At 43.0% G+C, this 23,930-nt stretch overlaps 1 protein-coding gene across 3 annotated transcripts in view; it reads left to right on the top strand.

Annotated features, from left to right (window-relative positions):
• CFAP61 (cilia and flagella associated protein 61) overlaps positions 1-23,930 on the top strand; it is a 1,856,219-nt gene that overhangs the window by 256,643 nt on the left and 1,575,646 nt on the right. For all 3 annotated transcript variants that reach the window (XM_086927518.1, XM_086927517.1, XM_086927519.1), the window contains exon 7: positions 13,432-13,585. In XM_086927518.1, the coding sequence (XP_086783644.1) occupies positions 13,432-13,585 (154 nt within the window). The remainder of the gene's footprint in view (positions 1-13,431; positions 13,586-23,930) is intronic.

Raw genomic sequence — 23,930 nt, 5'->3', positions numbered from 1 at the left:
TTAGGTAACAATCAAAAGTGGTGTTTCCAGCTGGTTTGTAAACCACATGTGGGTTGATTTGTCTCTCATATTTAGAATCAGGCCATTCTATAGTCTAGGACACGGGATTACCAATACTTTACCTCCATGAATATGTAATTTGAAGGATTGTTAGGAGATTGGTGTGCAGTTGATGAACAAAAGTTCTTAGCTGTAAGCAAAGATGTGCTAGTGAGTGAATGAATGTTTTGGTCCATTCCTCAGGATGGCTTATGGACAAAGGTGAGGATCTTAAATGTAATCCTTGCATGCACATAGGAGCCAATAAAGTGCTTTCAGTGCTAGTTTAACATGGTCATATTTACAAAGGCTAGGGAATATTGTAGCCTCTTAATTTTGCTGCCTTTGGAAGCAATGTAGAATCCCCAAGTGATTATTTCGGTATAATCTGGCGTTTCATTAAAGAAGTGTAGGCTAGCATTATGCATTAAACTTTTATTGCTTAGTTCATGCAGCTTTTCAAAGTAACTTTTAAACCTACAAAGCATTTCAGAATTAGAACATGACAGACCATAAATACCCTAAACCAGCAGTCCGAGCCATAAATCCAATTGAAAAGAACTTGCACATTAATTTGTAAACCAAAAAAAATCTTAATCCGAATATTTTCTTTATTTTTATTGAGTCTCTGTCAAACATAATAATAAAATCACAATATAATAAATATTTGACCACAGACAAAATAGATGACTTCCATTTTTAACACCATATTCACAAAGACAACATTTAATTGTGAATGACATTTAACTATCATCACTAAAGTTTTTCAAACCATCAGCATTAACATTTTCCAACCAACGAGGGTGGTTTGTGAGGGATAATGCTAACCTCTGTGTTTTTAATAAAATGCAGATTCTCCTAACATAAATACTTCTACATTTCATGTCAAGACCAGAGGCTAGCATTATGCATGTTCAAAGCTATGTAGAGCCATAGAAGAAACATGCTCCAAATGTTTTAAAATAAGGCCAAGGAACCCCACCTTTATTAGACCAATCAGCCGCTTTCAGAATCTCTTCCAGACAACCACCTGCAAAAACCACTTTACTCGCCATAGCCCCTCATATTATACGTGGTCCAAAAATGCTCAAATCCACTCCTGATTCACTCATTAACATCCTCACCCATCTGGCTATAGAAGAAGAACATTCTAGTTCCATACTCTTTAAAATGTCAAGAACACATAGCTGCAGATTTTTATCAAACATTGGATACAATATTAATAAAGACATTGTTTTTGTTCTCTGTGTAACTTTAAACAAAGCCCCATCAGGACTGTAAAACAGTTACTGCCCTCTAACACTTTAGCATTAGCAACTTTCCGACTGAACGATAAATATCTATTTGAAAGCTAGGTTTTTAATTATATTTACATCCCACAAGCAACGCTGTCATGGTCTAGATAGTCTACACTGTTTAAAAGCTTTCATAACTCTGCAGACCGAAGCATCTCTTACAAATGATTTCCTTCTATCAAGTTGTGACCAGCTATCACTGCCGATCTATGACAGTTTGTCCTATAACACAAACCTTTCCCAGACGATTCTGATAAAAACATTGGTAATTACATTGCAGAAGCCGGGGGGCGCTAGAGGGCGCACTGCAGCATGGCCGCACTGCTGTGAGGCTCCTGCAGCCCGGAGCATCTATCCGGTCATTGATCCTTCGAATCGTCGCTGTCCCCTGATCTGATCCGAGATATTGCTTTGGGGAGGTAAAATCTACACTCGAGCCAACCACTGCGCCGTTTGATGGTTCCTGGCCGGAGTTACAGGCTCCTCAAAGGTTACCGTCTGCCACTCTGGAGGTCAGACGTTCTACGATCCGGCGTCCCGGCTCACCCCAGCCCGCGGCCTGACACGTAGGGAGGAGGCCTGTCCCCTCCCCCCTCAGGGACTCTCCTTCGCTGTTTGCCTGGACGCGATCTGCGACGGCACGCGAGGCTGGTGCCGGTATTCACAGGAGGAGCACTAGCGTCGCGGAGATCGCGCTGTACACTGCACTTGGAGCTGTGACGAGGGCATTGATCCGACCCCTGAGCGGGACGCCGGCCATGTCACGGAGGGGAGTGGCGGGGCTTTCGTGCCTGCTCGTGCCCCCTTCCATGGTTTGATTTTGGAAGCCTGCGATCTTCGGGACACGAGCGGAGGTGAGCTGCAGCTTGTGAGGGGACATACTCTGCTTGCACGGCGGGGGGACAGACTTTACGCTCCTTGGGCACCATTGTCACTGAGGCAATTGCGGAGCCCGCCATACTTGATATATCGGCGGTGCACCCCATTCACCCTGCAATCGCTCCCTGCAATGGCTCATTATCTGGAATTAGCACAGGGTCTACATCTGGATTAGGCAGCATACCACAGCGGACCTGTACCTTTCTTCATTTGACGCCCTTCTGTTGCTGCAACGGTCGCTGTGTTGCGGAGCCTGCGGGGTCGGGCGTAGCGGCGAGGCCCTCCCACTGCATGTCATTGCGCCTCCATTTCCCTGCCACGGCCCACGGCCAGCCCCTGAGGCGCCTGATCTGCTCGGCGTTCCTGGATTGCTCCACCCTGTGCCTTGCGGACCATTGTAGGAACTTACTCCCACATGCTGTCTAGACTCCAGAGCTGTGAGTGCCACTACCCATTCTACGTTGAGGTGTGATACACGGGGTCATCACTGTACTCCTCTGGGCTGCATTTTGTTATCTTCGATTCGACTGCTCGGTTGGCAGTGGCAGCCTACTATGGTCGCACTGAGAAAGCTGGCGATTCTGTGCAGAGGTGCGCTTTCTCCCTGTTGACGTTATTTGCCTCGCGTGTCTGCTGGTTGTCTTTGCTGGATTGGCCGCGGACTTGCTCTCGGGGATCGATCCCCCTGCCTCCCTGTCCACACCATTAACACTTGCGCTGAACGTAGCACCATGGGCAAGCCTGACAATAGGCAACCTAAGCTCTCCTTTGACTCGGCGGCCACTAGAAAGGGCGCCCGCCTGGCACAGGAAGCTGGGTCCTCACGTTCTCCACCTCCGCCTGTCGCCGAGGCTCTGTCGCAGCCGATCACCCCTGATTTCCAGCAAATGATGCAGGAGATGCGGCAGGGCTTCGCCACCATAGTGGACAAAGTGGACAAAATTTCCTCCCGCATGGACGCGGTGGTACAGAAACTTGATGTCCACGAAGAGCGCCTGACGACGGCGGAGCAGCGAATCTCGGATCACGACGACACTGCGGCCACCCATACCAGTCAATTGGCAAGGATGGACAATATCCTACGAGTGATAGCCGCAAAGAATGAGGAGTTGGAGGCGAGAAGTCGGCGCAACAACATTCGCGTAGTAGGTGTGCCGGAGACGACGAATGTTGGAAAGATGGAGACGTATGTGGAAAGGCTCTTGGTTGGGGCAGTGGGGGCGGACGCTTTTTCTACCCAGTTTATTGTGGAACGGGCACACCGTTCGCTTGGGCCGCGACCGGCTCCTGGTGCGTCCCCGCGCCCTATCATTGCGCGCCTCCTGAATTACATTGCAGAAGCCTTCACAGGATCCAAACCCCTCTCTATGGACCATCAAACCCAGGTGTTACATGCACCAACATATTAATTCCTTGTTGCCGGAGCCCAAGATTCTCTAAGTAATACCTGAGCCTTGTCTGAAAGGCCCTCAATCTGATTTCCTCTTCTGAAATCTTCTAAGCAAGAAGGTGCAATAGCGTTTTTCGAACCCAAGGCATGCGGAGATAATCAAACCGATACGAAAACGAAGGCTATCCGTTAAAACGCTGCAACTGCTTTTGGAAAGCGTGACATATCCCACTTTGCAGGCATATCCGTCGTGGACATAATACGAAAACATTGCTAGGCGTCTCTGTGTTAATTGACAAGATCCATTCATATTCAGAAAAATCTGTACTAGATTGATCGACATAGAAATATTCTTGGATCTCAAATCAAGTGAACATATATGAAAAATGTCATCCATAACTTCAGACCAAAAAAGTGTACTCGAATGGATGAATCGGAAGTCTATACATAAAAAACACGGGACTATCGAGAAACTAGCCAAAAACGTATGGAAAATATTTCAGAGTATCTGGCCGTATTATTATTCAGCCCTCGCGCCACTTTATTGCTTGTATGCTATCGCAATTAAAACAACTGATTCAAGGAATAGAAATGATGCTAAAAGAAGGTGTCTTGATGAAGGCAGCAGTGCTGAAACGCGCGTAGTCTCTATTCTGCCACTAGCCATCATCATATACATCCGCTCTCCATGTTTGTACTATAAATGTGATTTATGAATGTAAATAATGTGTTATAATGCATCAGATATCCTAAAAAAATTGTAAACTTTTTATAAAAATAACAATGAATCCCAAAAAATACTAGAATAAAGATATATATTTTTCCAAAAATATCTAATTGTGGACTTACCCTTTTTGCACCCATTAAGTTAAGTTGTTAAATGTGTGTTTGCTATAGATAATTTTCATAAACTGCAATAGCACATTAACCACTAAAGGATGATACTCTCCATCTGAAGCCACCAATACACTTGGTGATACCAGAATTAAGAAAGGTACTTCCACTGCCAACTCAATTTACCCTGGAAACTCCTGTTAAGCTACTCAAAAGGGTGTTACTATCATTACCTGCTTCTTCTGCTTCCTCAACATCTGTAAATCTCCCTGAATCATTGCAAAAGGTGTGAAAGCATAACCCTTTGTTTCTTTCCAGTTTTGCTGAAATACGTCTACTGTGTTTACTTCCAGATCTGGTCCCCAGCGGAAGAATCTCACCAGTTGCCTAGTTAATCTTGAACAGATTTACTTCTAAGGGACCCAGACTCTCCTGTAACCACTGAAAGAGCACTTAATTGAGTCTCCAACTGCTTAAATCCATATAATACCTGGCATTCCAATCCGCAACAGTGTTGTAATGACCTGGAAAATACTCTCCTCTTACATCTACATTGTGTTCCAAACAAAGACACCAAAGTTACTTTGCTGTCTGTCAAATTCTTGGATTTGCTTCCTCCTACTATATCGAACTGCAGACACATTGTCCATCTTCAGTAAGACATTGCAATCTCTCAAAAGTTTTCAGAGCCAAAAAATAGTACTCGCAAAAGTCACCAAACCCTCTAATACTGTTTCTATGACTCTCTTTTTTTCACACCTCTTGTGTCTCCAGTTCCAATAGTAAATTCTGTTTTTTTGAAAACTAAATTTCTTTGGCTCTCGTGTTTGAAAAGGAAATCCCTGACGTCCACTACGTACCTTTTTATCACATTCAGAACCCATTGATTCTTTGTCAAAAGAACTCCATCTTGGCCAAAACTTTCTTAACTGTCCCCCTACCTTTTTTGAGGGAAGAACTAAGATGTATTCTAAAATGTCCCTTGATTTTCTTCCTGGGGTCGGCCTCTCGACTGGTAACCTCTTCCAAATCTCTCTCTTTGTGAAAAACCTTCCGTGGCAGCCTAGAAATCTGTAAACATTCCTTGGCCTTGAACTTGATAATGTGACTTGGTGAATCCCTGGCCAGAGGTACATTCTCTTTCCACAGCTCTTTCAAAAACTCTTCCGCCAGGCACTCTGTGACTGAGCTCGAAGGCCTTATCTAAACTTGTAAAATTTAAACACATATTGCAGAATTCCTTCCACTAAGCCATCTCCCAAAATAAGGTCTGTTGGATCCTCATTGGCTCTTTTTTTGCAAAAATCTATAATTTAGAACTAATTCTCATTAGTATTGTTTCTTCCCTTCACTGTCAAATTGGCACTAGCATTGCCCAAAAAACCCACAGCTCTCTGACTACATCTTTTAATTAATCTGTATCCACTGGAACTCCCTTTGATTTGTTTTCCTTAGCCTTATCCAAAATCACAGAAGGAGAACCTATTAAGTCCAACAGTCTACCTTGGCATTGTTTAAATGCCCTCTCTGAACCCATTCTCAGATCTTAGCCCATTTTAAACCAAAAAACGAATCCGATCCGGAATGAAATCAGGTGTGGCACATGCTTCATTATCGATTACCAGACGTGAGCATTCTGTCCACATAATAATGGTCTGCACATCCATAGTTTAATGAGTTCTGATACATTACTTGGCGGCCACCAATCCACACTCCTAGAAGGCCCAATCATATTTTTGACAACACATATCCTCTCACTGAGGGTCTATTACAATCCTTTTCTCTCTTTGACTAATGGTTTTATCACTTTCCATACTCCAACCCTCATCATCATATCAATCATCATCATATGAATCAAAAACATACTCATCATAACTGAATGGGATATTTTCCTATTAGGGTCTAGCCTGAATCTCCACTACGTTGTACAGGATACCTGCCATCATGCCACGATGGACATCTCCTACTTCTTTGGCGTTTAGATCACCTCTCTCCAGTGAGGATAAAGGCTGAACATTCTTCTTTTCTGTGTGCCTTTTTTTCTTTTTAGTACCTTCTTTCTTTCTCGCTGTGACATCTCCCTCCTCAAGGAACCACATTCCTTATCCACATCTGCAGTATCCTTTCGCTTTCTGTTCAGAACTGATTCCACAGCTTTTTTATGAGGGATATAACCTCTTTTTTAATTATTATCCTAAATAATTCCTCCCAAACCTGTGTATCCGATATTCTGCTCTCCTCTATCTCTAAATGATTGATTTCATTTAAATAAATATAAGTTAAAATTAAATTGTTTCAAATGTTATACTTTATTAGACTAAGGACACTGCAACTCTTGCCTCCTCAGCACTTCTGGAGATGCTGAAATTACTGACTTTTCGTGTGGCATTAAAAAAAAACAGGTTATGTCCCCTGAAGAAATATGGCGGTCCAACGTAGCGCATGTAAGCGTTACAAATCCTAATACTGGGCATTATGCCCTCAGCATACATGGCAGCCTAACGTTGTGTGACGCCAACGTCATGTAACTTCTGGCTTCACACCCACATAAAAGATGACATCTTGAGGTTACTTATGTATGTCTTCGAACAAAGCTATGCATAACCAAAACAATGACACAAGGCCCAGAGGGTCCGGTTCTCGCAAGCAGTTAACGTGGGCCTGATTAAAACAATACTCTCACGGTGAAATCAATACGGTATGCAACCACAGCTGCTCTAGAACAAATAATGCATGTAAATAATTAGCAAAATATTAATGAAAACAATCCTTTAAACAAAACTAATAAAATAGGAATGAAAACAAGCATTTAAATGAAACTAAACTATGTGCCTACATTTGCCTTTTTTTAAAATACCAATACAAGCAGGCCTGGACATCGGGATTCAAACTATCCCCAATAAATACATTATTCAAATGAAACTAACAGGTAAGAATATTCAACCAATTTAAAATACATCACAATAATAGCAAGGTCTTACCTGACATTAATCAGCCATGAAAAGAGTGATATGGCTAATAGGCTATAGTTTATTAGGACTGTCCTGTTCAAATTTGGAAACTTTGGTCCGGTTAAAATTTACATTCAAAAGCTGCATGGAGTAAGCAAATAATGATTAATGCATAATGCTAGCCGCTCATCTTGACATGAAACGAGTGAGTTTCTTAGGGAACCCTGAGAAGCTGATGATACAGTATCCCGGACATGCCATAACCCATATTCTTGATAGATCCACCCAGTGATCAATTTGGAGGAAAGAACATCTTTTGGTGGATGGAGAGCTCAGCATCAAAGATAAACCTAAATGGATCCTATCTGTGAAATTTGTAGTGGTAATCCAAGGCGTAGGCACCACTTAAAGAGCAAAGAAAAAGATTCTGACCTTTTTGTCACTAGGATTTCTTATTTTGGTTTTATTTACACAGAAGAAACTCGCCCTCCCTCAATGGAAAACTGCGTGCTCAGTGTTGTTGGAGGCCCCAATATAATCTAAACGAATGTGAACGTTAGGCATATATACATATGTTCAATACAAAAGCATCAAGTAGTATTGGAGCCATTATAAACGCCTACTATTATATTTGTGCCGTATATAGCACTCACACTTATTGTGGATAATGCTGACGTAAAAAATACCAAAACAGTATGGACAGTGACAAAGGTTATGTACCGGGGAAAACACACAGAACCTTCGTAAAAATTGTGAGTACCCCAATTTTTGCATAACACAGGTCTTCATTATAGGCTCGGTGCAATCTGATGTGTGCAGTGCATCCTATTGCTGCACATGTTGGAATGAGATGCAAGCAATTTAGAGAAAAGTACATAGGGTAATCACACCTTACAATTTCTGCCAGGGCAGTTTCATCAGGGGTCGCCTACATTCTGAAAATCCAGCGGGATTCTCTGAGCAAAGAAAGCTAGAAATGTTGCCACCCCTTCGGACCAAATGGAAGTCTTCAGGAACTTGCTATCAGATGCATTCTGGCTAAAGCCTTTTGCTGTGAGATGGAAAACTGCTGGTGCCTTTTCTATTAGACAATAAATTCAGTTGTGCTACCTGATTCAACTCTTAAGCTTCTGAGATGTTTTATCAATATACATTAAGTATCTCATACTGGCATATAAAGTCATACACAGCATCGATGGAATTACAGTAGGTAAATGTAGTGAGTGTTCGAAAAAACACCTTTCATTTTGCACATCAGATCATAAACCTACCACAGCAGGACTATGTATGTATATGGTATTTCTATAGGGCAAACCTAGCCAAAAGGCAGCAGATCACTGCACAAGGTGAAAATTAAATTTACAGTCAAGAAGCAGTAGGAGAGGAAGCTGAGTTGTGCCCGGTTAATGTATAGTGATGTAGTGAGTCTCCAAGTGTTAACCTAAATTGGAGCAGTGTTGGGGCAGCCCTGATAGATATGGGAATGTTTTTCCGTATCCTAGGTGCATAGATGGGAAAAGGCATGTTGCCTTGTTTTTTACTTTTTTTGAATTTCTTAGTTTGCAGGCGGATGGTTTTCTGGCTGAGGGTGTTTTGAGAGCCACTAGAGATGGTAAGATTGACTGCAAGATAAGTGGGGGTGCTGGTCCTAATGGCTTTGTAAATGTAGCTGATTCTGAAGATGGTGCTGGCCATCCATGAAAGCCAATGCATTTCTATCAGGATGGGGGTGATGTGATCATATTTCTTCATGCCCTGAATGAGACTTGCTGCAGCATGTAGGATACCCCTAAGAGATTGTGATGGGAGTTTTTTGGTGGTGTTGGTTTTGACAATATGTCTTAAAACTCCTTTGAATAAGCTGCTGTTAACATAAAAAATTAACAAAAAGAAAATCTTTTATTGTTAAGTGAATAACGATTTTTCTGGAGCTTTGTTCTACCGGGTGACAAACTAGTTTCTCTAATTGCTCATCACTTGTTTTTGAGGGAAAGCAGAAGCCTTTCTCTTGTAAAGAGCACAGCCATTCTATATGCCCTCCGAATCATTGTACCCCCTTTCAATCCGTCAGATACACAGTGTTTGACATTCATGAAGAAATCATGCTTGAAATTTGAATTTCTTCTTTATCTTAAATATTGGCCAAATGCTACGTTATTCCTCAGTTATCTGGTTGGTTTTTATAGCCCATAATCTTCCCTTTGCACGGGTCATTACTGGTAGTTAGAAATGGTGGTTAATTCAAAGGTAATGCAAAGGGAACATTGTACCTGTTCATTGCATATACCAAGGTTCCCATATGGAATATAAGGATCCCTTATATACATGTGCGTTTTCATTGAGCTTCAATGACAGCAACATTTATAGAAATCACTAAGTAGAGGGGAATATGGAGTGAAGAACTAGAAATCAATATGCATCAGCTCTAACATATATACTAAGTAAGGCAGAGCTTAAATATATTTGGGAAAGAATATTATATAGAAATTACTGATCATCTTCAACTACTTCAGATGAATACTGATGCTTATGTTGTCCAAAAAAGGTGGCTTTGGCCTTTCTAAGAAGCACTTGCACAAAGTCAGATGACAATTAGAATACAACTTCGTTTTGACTTTGATATGGAATGGGTTGTTCACCATTTCTTCTAACATATGCTTGAATAAATAGGAGGTAATCCATCAGACATTGATAGCGGCTTTAAAAATCTTGTTTATGTATAACTTCAAGTACTTTCAAAACAGAGAAATGTGAAACTATAAAATCAACCAAACACTTCATATAGATTGTAAAAAAGATGCAGTCCACACTGCCATCTAATTTGAACAGATCCAGTTACAAGCAATGGCCTAAGGAAGAGGACAGCCATTACATGCACAGGGACCCATCTAGCCTCTTTGGTCCAGAAGGATCTGTGAAAGGTTGTTTGGTATTTCCCGTCTTAATATTGACGGAAGTAAAAAAGCAATTGGTTTGCTGGGAATTACTTTGAAATGCCTAGTTTCATCAGTTGTCACTCTTCCTAGGTGGTTTATATTGTGCAGTGCTCCTGTAGGTCACTAAACATAGGTAGTAGTATATGCCAGTTGAAATTTTGTGACCCAGACATAAGACTTAGTGATGTTGAACATTCTGTGACTCTAAACTTTCAGGAATTTCATAGTAGATAAACTGATTAATTGAAATGTGCAGACTGGGGCGTAGCTTTCATTGGTGCTACAGGTAGGTGGCACCACAGCCCAGGCGCATGAGAGACAAACAGAACCTGATTACTGATGAATGCTAGAGTTCAAACAGTGGCCAGTGGGCCCATTTCTTTCCATGCACTAGGGGTAATGACACAATTTAGGGGGTCTTCTCTTTGTATTCTTTAAGTCTGAGCCTTACAACAAAGGACTTGATTTTTAAAATTTATATTTAATGTATCTCTGTCTTTCTATGTATTCGTAATATATTTGTGTTTAGCATGGAGCACTTAGCGCGGAAGCGCGGAGGTACCCCTTCGGGAGTGATTCCTGCGCTATATAAGCACACAATTAATTAATTAGGGGGGGGGGGTTGATGGTTAGTTTATATGTAGACCGAGGTTCTATTTCCTAATGATTATAAACAAATTAATTAGAAGTAGAATGCTTGAATTAATCCCAGCTGAATTTTTAGGGCTTTGTGTTACCAGTTGCCCCTGTTTTTTTTTTTTTACCTTTTTCTAAGAACGTAATAAAAAGACTTTATTGATATTTTTATGTATCTTGTGGAATATGGAGTCGTATTGGGACTTTGACTGTGGCTCCTAAATGATTAACATAAGTGCAACAGTTGGCAATTTAAATTTGAACAGATGAAATGCGCAGAGTATTGACTGTACTGTTTTCATAAGCTGTGACCCACATATAAGATGAAGATATTTCCTTCCGCGCACTATGGGGATCTTTCCTGTAAGATGTAATAGTCCTACACTTCTCTGTTGGCTTTAGCAACGCCAACTCATCTGGCTTATATACATTACATCAGGCCCTTCTTATATTTTCTTCGATTTAGCCTGGAGGTTATTACTTCCTATGGCAGTTTCTTGGTTTGTACCCAAGCCCCTTGTATCACGATTACTATATCCTCCCTCTATCTTTCTTGATCTCCCAAATGTTCACCCCCCCCCCCTCTTTAGGTAATCCTGCTGATGTGTTACTTTTTATTCATTTTGAGTTCCAATTATCTCTGCTGCATTCCATCCTCCAAGTCCCCATGCTCTTGAGCCAAACAAAAACAGCACAGTGCTTATTACCAGCACTTTCAATTTATCCAGAAATATGAGCATGCATTTTAGACACCTACTTTGTAGTTGCTTCTTGGCTTGCCCACGTCATCGCCATACCACTTATTTACAATATGGCAATAGATTTGTTTTCCAGGATTTGTTCTTTTAATGGGCTATCTCCTGTTTTTTTGTTGTTGTTTTTTTTAGAGTTTGGCAGGTCCATGTATAATTTAGTTTTTTCGTTTTAAACATTCAGGGGTGCCCTGGGCATTGGGTGTTCTTTTGACTATTGCATGTTTTCTCGTACGAACTGCTAAAATGTGACAGCTGCTCACTTTCAAACTGCTCAGCAAACAGACTTCCTAGAATTATTGTCCTCTGAGTTTCTAAGAACTTTCATGCATTTTAGTTCTCTTCCAGTAATCCGAACAATCTGTATTTGAATTTGGAAAACAGTTCAGACATCTGTGTTTTGAATTCCCTCCCCATATCATGCAGAAGATTCCCCCATCTGCCTTTGTGACCCTACCCAACAGATGTCTCGATGTTTGTGTTGAGCCACAATCGCCCCCACATCTTCAGTTATCGGGTTCTCTTGTATCTACTTTTCTCTTAATTCATCTATGCTAGATATATCTTCAATAGCTTTTAAGTGTGGGGCTGTCTCTAGAGAAAGTTAATTACTGTCTTTGTTTTGACTGTTTTATCCCTGGTCCTATTTTTTTCAGTTTCGCTTGGAAAGGAGACTTATGGGCTTCAACTCGTCCTCAGTAATTCTGGTATAATTCATAATGAATTTTAATGATTGACAACAATGGAAACCTGAGCACATATGTACTTAAAAAACCAAATAATTCATCATTCTAACCAGCTATAGCTATGAGTTAATGAAAACATAATTGCCTGTGACTGGAGGCAAGTTTAACAGAGAATGATCTGTTCCAATGATGGGCGCACGTCTCTGATCAAGCATATAAGAAAGGGAACCATAGAAATCTGACATTACTTAACAACAGAGGAGTAAATCGTTAGAGCTTAAAGCACGATGAGTGGCAGTGAAACTCTAAATCCACAAGAATAAGGTAGGATCGACTGCTGAGAATCATTTCAATCTGGCGGTGGCCGACATTGGCAAACAGTATGTGATGTCATGGTTGCAACGCTATCTATCGTATTTAGTTTTGAATACCTTAAAAGGAGCACTACTGTATAGATTAGCAATTTCATGGATCATAAACTCGTTTCCAGTGTGGCTGCTTCTAATATCCAAAACCAAACTGTATCATTAAAAAAAGATAGCTATATAGTCACAAAGCAACAGAACTGAAACATCTTGTCTCTAATACTTGGAGTGTAGCCATACTTTGAAAGTTTCAGACTGAGGAGCAAGCATTGTTCAAAATACATGAAAAAGTTGCACAACAACGTGAGAGGCGCTGTATGGAAGGAATTAACAGTATCATATTCGAAGTGTAATACGAAGCTTGGCCAAAAGTGTCTATGAATTATTTTTCACTTAGAATGTGGATTTTAATGTCAGGAAACCTGTGAATTAGAGCTCCTATCAACCTCACCACAAGCAGAGAGATTGCTGAATGTCCTACTTCCGAATTGCATAACTTGGGTGCAGGCGGGGAATAACCGGAAGTGCCTACGTTCTAAGTGTTCTAATGGGGGAAGCCAATCTCAGCATTCACCCAATGATCACTCGGAATTAGCCGCGAGCTGTTGGTAAACAGCTTCCAAGCACATACATTTCCTAACGTTTCAATGTAATTTTGTTTTTTACAGGACAATGGAATTGCTGTCGGATTTATGAGCGTGAGCACTGAGGTGAATCTGAACTTGTTACAGGACTGCTTCGATCTGGGTCCCTTCCATGGGCTCTGTAAACCACATCCTGATGACATTCTAACACCAGCGCCGGAGCCAAGTGTTTCAAAAGGTAGAAGAATCTTCAGTTAATTCTTTAATGGTTTACAGTTTTGTGCGTTGAGATAGCACGATATGCCCCTGTGGAGGGCAAATTTGGTTGTTAAAGGCCCTGAACCCGAGTTTCAGGCTGGAGCCTCAGGTAAGTGCCTATAGCGAGGGAGAATGCATTTAACAACCAGTAATGCCCAAGCCAGAAGGGCTATAAGTCTATTCGAACATTCCACCCAGAGAGGGTACAATGTTCTAAACTAAACATCTCACTTTTTAAATTTGTCATAGAAGACTTGTATGGGACGTATGTATCATAAATTAATTTAATTTAAACAGTATTCAATTTTATTATGGAAGCATACCATACACAAGTAAAAACAAGTATTTTCACACGCTTTCTATCTAGAAAAGAACAGCAATAGTCCTTGAAATTGTTTCTAGCTGGGATTCATGTTTTGAAGAATGGAAATTAAACATGTATTATCTCCTTTAATGTATTGTTATTAATCCATTTTTTCCCATTTGATTTGTAGCCTACCTTTATAATGTCCCTGTGTTTCTGCCTATGGGCCAGATGTTATGCTTATAAGAGGCAATAGAGATTGTGACTAGTGACAAGTAAAGCATATACGCTGATCCAGAGAGACTACAGTGGCGGCCGGCATGGTTCGTGGGTGGTAAGGCATGTGCGGGCACGCGGGGTAGGGAGTGCGTGAGGGGAGGGTGCAATTTATAAAAAAAATATTATAATAAAAAGCACTTACCTTGCCACGCTAGATCCCGCGTCTCTGCACTCCTCGTCACGCAGGCACAGGGAGTATAGCCAGGGATTCCTGACCAATCACAATTCTACATTGCAGCGTTGTGATTGGTTTTGAACGTCCTGGTTGGATGCTCGACCAGGGAATGGGGGCCTGGGATTGTTCTCCAAGTAGGCGTAATGCAGCCTGTTTGGAGAAGGGAAAAGTGGGCATGACTGGTTTAGGTGACCCGAGAGGGCTGACCAAACAGTCATTGCGCACTTAGGAGTGGGCAAATCACTCCTCCCCTGCCCTGCTCCAAGAACAAGCCTAGGTATTATCATTTTATGTTTCTTCTTTCTCGCCCTGCTTAAAAGGAGTGGGGCAACGCTCCTCCGCTATAGCGGAGGAGCGGAGGAGCTACCCCTGAGAGAGTAACGTCTTGACTGCATATACAAGAATGTGCAAGGATGTATCCATGAGTTACAAGCATGTACTTTGAAGAACATGTCAGATGTGACAGTCACAGTAACCAAAGGAGCTAATATGTTGCCTCATACATACAGTTTAGGAAAGACTACAAAGAATGTGTGTATAGATATGAGCCCAGCTCACTGTATTAGTTCTGCATCGTAGGAGCTTAATTGTAGTTATCAATACTAGAATAGGTTATACATACATGCAAATACATATATATATATATATATATATATATTTTTCAATGGTGGCTAACTAGTATTATAAACTACAGATGTAACACGTTTTAGTTTAAGATAAAAAGTTAATCCAAATAATATTCAAAATATACGCAAACTCACATTGCAGCCTAAATTGCATATTTAACCAGCATCAGCAAAGCCAATAGGTCTGTCAAAGTGGTTTTAACTTAATTTTGTAGCAAGTAAAAGCCCAAAAATAAAAAACAAGGAAAAAAGAACCTTAGCCACCACCTGTACACAACAACCATTTGCTTTCAGTAAAATATTTTACATTAAAAAAAACCTCTGCATATAACTTTTTTTATAGACCAGGATAGGTGCTATAGTATGGTGTACTTAGAACAGGTAGAGAAACGCGTTTTCATTTTAATGCATGACAGGAAAATAAGGTTGTTTTTGGCACAAAGAAAATGTACAATTAACTTAGAATTGCTACAATCAGAAGCTGTAGCGCATCATTAGTTCACCAGCATAAGCAATGCAGTGTACTTTTTTGCAAATTGTCAACACTCACAGTTGATCACAGACAGAATATCGGAAGCAGAGGTATTGTGTGGACAGAATATCATGTCAAAAATATCAAGGACCAAAATAATGAGACGGTAAGTGCAAACAGATAATTATGGATTTACTATTCTTAACTCGACGTCTTCGCACTTTGTAGATATATATATCGTCATGGTACAGTTATGTGGAGTTATAAATAGTAAAACTTTGCTTACCTATGGATACTTGACTTCACAATATTTTTGTCCTTGATATTTGTGACATGATATTTTGTCCACACGGTATTTATCTCTGATATTTTGTCTAAGCACCCTCACAAGAGCTAGCGGCTGAAATGGGATGACTCAATACACCATGCTGTATGTTGTGGTGGGAAGCAGCAAAATATAACCGGATGAAGCTCTATGGATCTATATTTTTGATTGTGTTTTTATTCATTTTATTTTATGAGGGTGGTGAGACAGCCAAGTCCATAGATCAGACCTAAACATGTAGGAAATGAAGAGAAGTATAGGCCGATAGCCGTCAGCTGTGAAGCAGTAGCGGCTCCTGGAGGGAGTGCTGCGGGGCAGGGGAGGGGCAGGTGGGGGTAGTAAACTCCGGCATACGGCCGAACAGAGGTAAGTACATAAATAAATAAATAAATAAATAAAACGAATTACATTGCTCTGCAATGCCAAATGGCGATGCAGCGTGCGCAATGTAATTGGTTTTATTTATTTATTTATGTCCCCTACTAACCTGCCTCATCTTCCCCTTCCCCACCCGACATCGTCACTCCAATCCCCAGACCAAGGAAAGCTTAGAGTGGTCATTAATTTTCAACTGAGGCCATCCTTCGGTGTCTGCACCAGAGCTACAGCTTCATGGTATCTGCTTCTCACCATAAAAAATCTATCCCATGAACTTCTCAAAAAACCTCACTAGTGAACTTTGGATGATTAAGCTGTATTACTGCAGCTGTTTGCTTATGGGTCAGACTATGTATGTCTTCTCGTCTTCTCTACGATTGGCAAAGACCTCAACTTTGCACCCTGTATACTCTTCACCCTTCCATACCATGAGCACACCACCATGAGCCGCCAAAGGGCCAGATGTAGGTAAATTCAATTTAGCGAGTCCTTAATAGCGATTTTTACCGAATCACTATTATGGACTTGCTAAATTGATTGTAGGTAGGAATCGCAAAAATATTCTAGAGCTTTTGTGGCTACTCCAGAAGAAGGCGCTGGTTCGCCGAAACGCGCGTAGAGACATTAATTGCCACTTCCAGTTTTTTAATTGATTTCATATATGTTGTCATTGACTGTCACAAAGATATGTTTGTCTTGAATCCAATAGATAAGACAATATTTTACTGATGTTTATTGTTCTCCTTGTTTTAAACTTTCCGTATGTTGTGTTTTTATATGATTTAAAATAAAAAGACATATATTTTTCTAAGTAACTGTAGCCTTTTGTCCATTAATACAATTGAATGTCTAGATGTGAGTTGCCTAGGTTGTTTTTTGTCATACAGTTTATTTCCCTGGCCTAGGAACTATTGTATCCGAATCTTCAGGGGGTCCTTGTTAAATACACGCAATCGCAAAAATATTTGCCATTCCTTAATATACCTTAATTGCGAATCGCAAATTGAGACTCGCAATCAAGGAATACCATCCCATTCATTCCTATGGGCCAAGAGGCCCATAGAAATGTAACATTGATGGCGGCACCCCCCACTCTAAAACAATTTTCAGAGATGGGGGTGCTGCCATCAATGTTACATCACTGAGATTGTGAAAAATCCAAGCATCACACAAAGAACAAGGGGAGCAGGTGAACCATGCCCATTCAGAAAGTGGTAAGGTTGTAGTTGTAGGAAAGTAGCATCTGTTTTTTTTGGTTACCCCCACTTTTTGCCTGATGTTATGCTGTTTCTGACTAGTCTGACAGGGAGGATACCAGTCTCTGTGCTTTCTCCCCTACATTGGTATGGTAAGTACTTTGGTACATCCCATATTGGACACTGGTGTACCCTTATCAGTCCATGGGCTAAAGCGTGCATTATGCCATTGATGAGGGGCCACTCAAACAGTAAATACAGGTCTGCCATTGCAGCCTGTGCAATCTGGTGCGAGCACCACTTACGAAAGATATAGGTCTAACTATATCTAAGGTCACTGCACTTAAAACCTATAAGTCCCCACTAAAGCAGGTATTTTAATCCTGAAGGCAGGGTGCTCAGTTCTAGGTGTAAGGGTGCACCTGCATGAGCAGGATACCCCTACAGCCTTCTGAGTCCTTTTTCCATGGCTGTAAGTGCATCAGACATTATGATACATAGAGTGGCCATGTGTCATTATGCAATGACCATCTCTAAACTGGCTGTAACAAACCCTATCATGTTTGGTATCAAACATGTTGGAATCATACCCCGACACTGTAAATGGTGTGGGAGAAATGATTCCATGCACTGTAAAGCTCCTCTGGGAGGTCCTCAGTGCTCCCGGTACCAGTCTTCTAGACCTGGACAGCACAACATGGCTACTGTCGACCAGAGGCAAGATTCTGCCATCCTGCTGATGAGCCAAGCTCGAGCAGGGGAGGGCAAAACCATAGGTATCCTGTCACAGGGAGGTGTGACTACCTCCCACACAGGGTTTATTGTATTGGGACAGGGTGGGCGGGCTTGCCATCGCCACTCAGTCTGCTTGAAGGGCACATTTGGTGCCCTCCTTGCATAGTCTTGACTCGAGTCGTGGATTGCATACCACTATGTTAGTATATGGTTTAATCTCCTGGTGATCACTGTGTATTTCGTGCCACTAAACTGTTTTTATTGAAAATTATTGTGTGCATATCTCCGGCTGGACATATATGTATGTGTTAGTGAGTGTCTTATAATAAATACATATTTTTATAAATACACTCCCTGGTTCTTTTTCACGTAATCTATACCTATACGAGTGTGTTCTGGTAAAACAAGCTGCTTTACACTCCTTCTAAACTAAGTCTGAAGGCTGCTCTCCACAGCTACCACTTAGAGAGCTTTCTAAGGATGTCTAAGACCACTAAAATCACCATAAGGGTTGTCTGGATTGGTGCAAGGTGCTCACTTACATAAGTGTACACCATATACAAAGCCAGCTTCTCACAATAGTACATAGCCAAGGGTGCATTTTGGAGCACACTTTCACAAATATATTACTAAAGCATGGTGTGGTGGCACACTGTCATTTAAAGACGGCACATTTTACATTGCTATGGCCACTAAATTTGCACAAACATGCATTTGTACTGATAAAACAATACAGCTTAACAAATATTTATCATTTGCAGATCACCAAGAAGTGTCTTGATTTGTCTTGATCCTAATAAAATCTTTGTTTCCATTACACTTCAGAATGTAACATTTATTTGCTTTTGTATTGGAAAGTTTCCATTCTGTTAAGGTCATGGAAGTGAGGATAAGGCATTTCTTTCTTCTTTAATTCAAACAGCAGCTATCTTAAAGAAATAACAATCAACAAAGGACTTTATAGCCCATGAAACCTAAGAAAAAACCCTCAAGTTCAATCAAACAATGTTTGTCCATTCAAGAGACTCCTGCCTCATTAACTGGTATTGACCCTCGTCGGATTCTCTCTTTCTTCCTGCAACGGAGCGGAAGAATCACTCCTGAAGATTATCACTCCTGCTTCGCGGTCTCTGAACCTATGAACTGAAAAGGAGCAATCAAACACTGGAAACGCGGCAACTGTCAACAGCAAGCCAACATAGGACCTCAATCTCAACCTCATCACAGACGAGAAACCAGGAAGAACCTTTACTTACACTTAGACGTAGCTCCGATTTTCAGAGTGGGTCATGATTCAGCTATGGAGGGGCCAATCCCAGTCTCCGGGAAATTTTCTGTCATGAAAGCTAGGAAATTTTACATTCTATGTCAGGAAAGGGCGGCAAGGAATAGGCTAGTTCAAAGCTTATCTACCACTAGAGCTGCAATGGAGGGTACTGGTTTAAAATAAAACCTGTCTGCTGTATTCAAGGTATCCTCTAAGGAAGCTCCTAGTACAAAGGCTTTTGATGCCATTGGGCTCCTAGTTGAGTGCACTCCAAAAATCTTTGTATTGATGCCCGCTACTATCAGCACCCATCAGACCAATTGCGCTGTGGTCGGGGATGGGACTGCCTTAAATGGCCTCCTCAAAGCAATAAGCAATCGCCTCTCCTCATGAGGTCGTAACTCAAGAGAGAGACAACCGGATACCATGTAACAACTTCCTGACCAGCGAATGTTCTCCTACCGGGAGGTTCGCCACGGTTGCATTGCCAACTGAGATCGCAGACCGAAAGGTATTGACCGTACGCTATGCCATTCCCTCTGATGCCAGGGAGGCTAGGAAGTTCAGGATGTGGACAATGCCTGCCCCAACGGGATCCAGACCCAGTCGCAGACACCAACTCATCCAGCAAGACCAAGCTGAACTGTACCACTCAACCGTACGGTCTGCCCAAGCTCGAGAGAGGAGGTCCGCAGCTCTTCTTGAAAGCCCAGGACTTACCATTGAGACCGGTTTTCCTCCACGCTATGAGCAGGAGAGAGTCGCTCATCACTACAGGGTGAGTATAGATGGCCGGATCGCTCAGGAGATGAGGCAATGGGTGTAGACTGATTGAAGAAGCCCAGGAAAATTCCATCAGAACTGGAAACCATACTTGCGATCTCCATACCAGGGTGATCTCCACCAATTCCGCTTCCTGCCTTCGAACCTGCATTGTCAGCCTCATTGTGGCAAAGGGGGGAAAATCATAACCCTGCTCCATCTCCCAATCCTAGAGGAAGGCATCTGTGGCCACTGCTTCCGGATCCGGTCTCCAACCGAAGTACCGGGAAATCTGTTGATAGAAACGAAAAGCGACAGGTCGGTTGTGAAAGGACCCCCAAAGAGCTCGCAGTGACTGGAACATCAAGGGAAACAACCTCCAAAGATTCGAGTTCCACAGGTGTTGTGAGTGCCAATCCACTACCTGGTTGGATGATCCCTGGAGGTAGGTGCTCTGCCATCACTGAGACCTGATGTTCCAGGCAGTACTCCCAGAAGTTCTTGTTGAGGTCCAACAAGGCCTTAGAATGCATTCTTCCCAGGTGATTGATGTAGTGGACCATCGCCACATTGTCCATCTTCAGTAGGACACAGGACGGAGCTCTGTCGCTGGTCTAAGACCGGACCGCCAAGGAACCCGCCATTAACTCCAGATAGTTGATGTGAAGAGAACGCTACGCAACAGACCTGCCGCCACCGGTGGTGAACTTTCCACAACAGGGTCCCCAGCCTGAACCGCTGGCATCTGATTCGATTACAAGATCTGGTTGGGAGCCAACTATGGCCTGTCTGTTCCATGCCTCCATGTGTGAAAGCCAGCAATAAAGCTTGTCCTTTGCCTCCTCAGATAAAGGTACCTACTGGGCGTACGTTAGACCCCATTGCAGATGAGACGCCTTGAGTCTCTAGAGGGCCAGAAAATGAAGGGAGCCTGAAAAGATGGCCTGAATCGAAGCTGACAAGAGGCCGACCACTCCAGCAATACTGCGGTGGGAGGTCTGAGGTTTCTGTAAAATCTGGCATACTTCCTGACGGATCTTCACCATTTTCCTCTGTGTGACTTCCACAGATTTGAACACGAAGCCAAGGAAAGGGATTGAACGGTGTTGGTACAAGACTGTACTATGCTTGATTATGAATCCTAGAGACTGAAAGAGTTCCACTGCGGACGGCAACTGATGAGACAATGCCCAGGAACATTGGTTCATGAACAGCAGGTTGTCCAGGTATACAATCATTCAGATGCCCTGAGCTCTCAGTGGCTCGACTACCGGGTGCGAGACCTTGGTAAAGTATCACGGTGCTGATTACAGGCCGAACGGAAGAGAGGTAAACTCTAAGGTTTGACCCTGCCATTGGAACTGAGGGAACCGACGGTGCGGCGGAAAAATAGGGGGCTATAAGATACGCGTCCTTGAGATCCAGGCGGGCCATCCATTCATTAGGACCAAGGAGGTCATGGAGCAGATGTTTAACCTCCATCTTGAAGTGGCAGTAAACTAACCACTCATTGAATTCCTGGAAATTTATCACCGGCCGCTGGCCCCGTACTGTTTTTGTATCAAGAACCGATTGCTTAAAATCCCTCTGGGTGATGCGAGGAGCGACAAATATCCTGTTTTGCCAAGAGGTCTTGCACCCCTCGCTGGACAAGAGCAGACTCCCTGCCGGAAAAGCAGAGTGGAGGTGGCGGGGACACCTAAAAAGGGGAGCCTTACAACTCCACGTAAAACCTGTGCACCATTTGTAGCACCTGAGCAGCTGCTGTAAGGATCCTCCAGCTGTCCAGGAATTGCGCCAACCTGCCCCCAAGCAGCTGCATGATATAAGTAAAGAACTCTACATGGGTTTCGGAGGCTCCGTTGCCTCAGGTGCCATTGCACCTTTCGCTGTGCCGGGATGACCCCTAGTAGGGTAGAATCCTCCAAAACGTGATGAGTCCTGCAACAGTCCCCTTTGAGATTGTTGGCCTCTGCCAGAGGCTGACTGAGAGGAACGACTAGCTGAGCGCCCCCTACCACGGGTGGCCCCGCTAAAAACCTGCACATTTAAAATGTTCTTTAGTGTCGCCTAGCAACTTGTCCAGGAATTAAAGATAGAGACAAATTTACCAAGCTCCTTGACAAATGGTCTCCAAAGAGCGCGTCTGAGCCACCTGGCCTTCCTCTGATGTGGCTAGCTCTCCAAACTTGGGGCCTAGCCTAATGAGCAACGATCTGCGCCTTTCCGTAGAAATGGCGCAGTTGGAGTTGCCCAGTAATATACTTGCTATCTGCGCCCATCTAGAGAGAACATCGGGTGGAATTAGTGCCCCTGACGCCTTGACATCTTCCATCATGTCAAAGATTTTCACCAAGGGGCCCGTGATGTCCAACAGGTTGTCTTGGCAGGGCCCGCGAAGACTGGTCTATACCCTGATTTGGGTCCTTGATATATTTGGTACAGAAAGTCGCCATCCGAACGTCGATCTTTGGAGTGACCGCTACCTTACCCTCCAGAGAAGGACAGGAGCACTCCACACTAAGGCAAGAACTGCCCTCCTGGTCCAGCGGTTTACAAAGCTATCTGGCCACATACTTTGCCACCTTCTCACAGGGGATCCACTCTGAGGATCGGAGATGTAAGAGCTCCAAGAGGTCTGATTGGTCATCCCCTGGGTGCTAAGCCGCCTGGCAAGACCCCAGGGGCAGAGAGGGAAAAGGACTCCAGGACCGGTCATGGGCTGATTCGCCATCGTACCCCGTAGGGGACTCGCCGAGGGCTGAGGAGAGGTAGCCAAGCATGATTCACTCAGCGGCGGTAGGTCCAGCGCAGTCTCCGCCGGCGGGGGAGGGAGTCTGATCCCCAAGAAAACCTGCTTCAACCTGTCAAAGGTAGCCAGGTCCATCCCCTCTGGGTGGGGGTGTTTACGCTAGTTCTCGGTACAGGGGGGTCAGTGACCTGCTCTGGAGGTTTAGGGGCAGAGGGCCCAGAAAGTTTCTCCCTCGGTGCGAGGGGTTGCAGGCATCATTGTGCCAGGTCCATTAATCTCTTCTTCACAGGGGCCACTGTTTCCAAGACCGTTCTAATGGTGGAGGCATCCACCAAGTAACAGTATTCATCTGTGACCGGGAAAATTACATGTCCTCCTCTTTTTCTTCGTAGTTATCAAAACCCCAGGATGCTTTGAGGGGTAGAGGTAATTATAAGGTGTCCACCCAGCAGGTAAGGGGGAATACACCATTTGTGATGGGGCTCAAAGATCAATATCCCCTAGAATGGAAAAACTGCCCAGCGGGGAAAGAGAGCAAACACACACAGGCTTCAGAGAGGCAGCCCAAGTGCCATGCACAGTCACTGCAAGGTTAATTGGTCTAATCGACCAGAGCAGACGGACTCTCTTTACTTGTACAGGCAGGAGAAACTGACAGCTTGGGCACGTATGCTGAATTAGCGCAGGAACAAGCAGCCTGCATTCCTATATTACAACAACAAAAAGAACTTGAGGGTCTGCACAGTTAAGAAAAAGAAGCGGCCACAAGAAAATATCACACACCACTATCACAACTAACAGTGAAGGACCATCAGTTGTAAAGAAGTCCTATCAGCCCACCTATGTGGCGAAGCATCGTCATCTAGGACTTTATCAGCAGGTTTATCTACTGCCAAGCCTGAGTATTAGTGCTTGGTACTAATAGATCCAAAGCTGAAAAAAGATGTGTCCTCACTGAAAGTGGTACTGATAGGGTGCAGTGCTCAAAGGAATAATGTGTATTTAAAATGACGGTCAGGGTAGAAAAATTTCTTTATTGATATCTCCCTGGACG

Source organism: Lissotriton vulgaris, chromosome 6, assembly GCF_964263255.1.
Source record: "Lissotriton vulgaris chromosome 6, aLisVul1.2, whole genome shotgun sequence".
Taxonomy (NCBI): domain Eukaryota; kingdom Metazoa; phylum Chordata; class Amphibia; order Caudata; family Salamandridae; genus Lissotriton; species Lissotriton vulgaris.
This window is presented reverse-complemented; position numbering and strand designations above follow the sequence as displayed.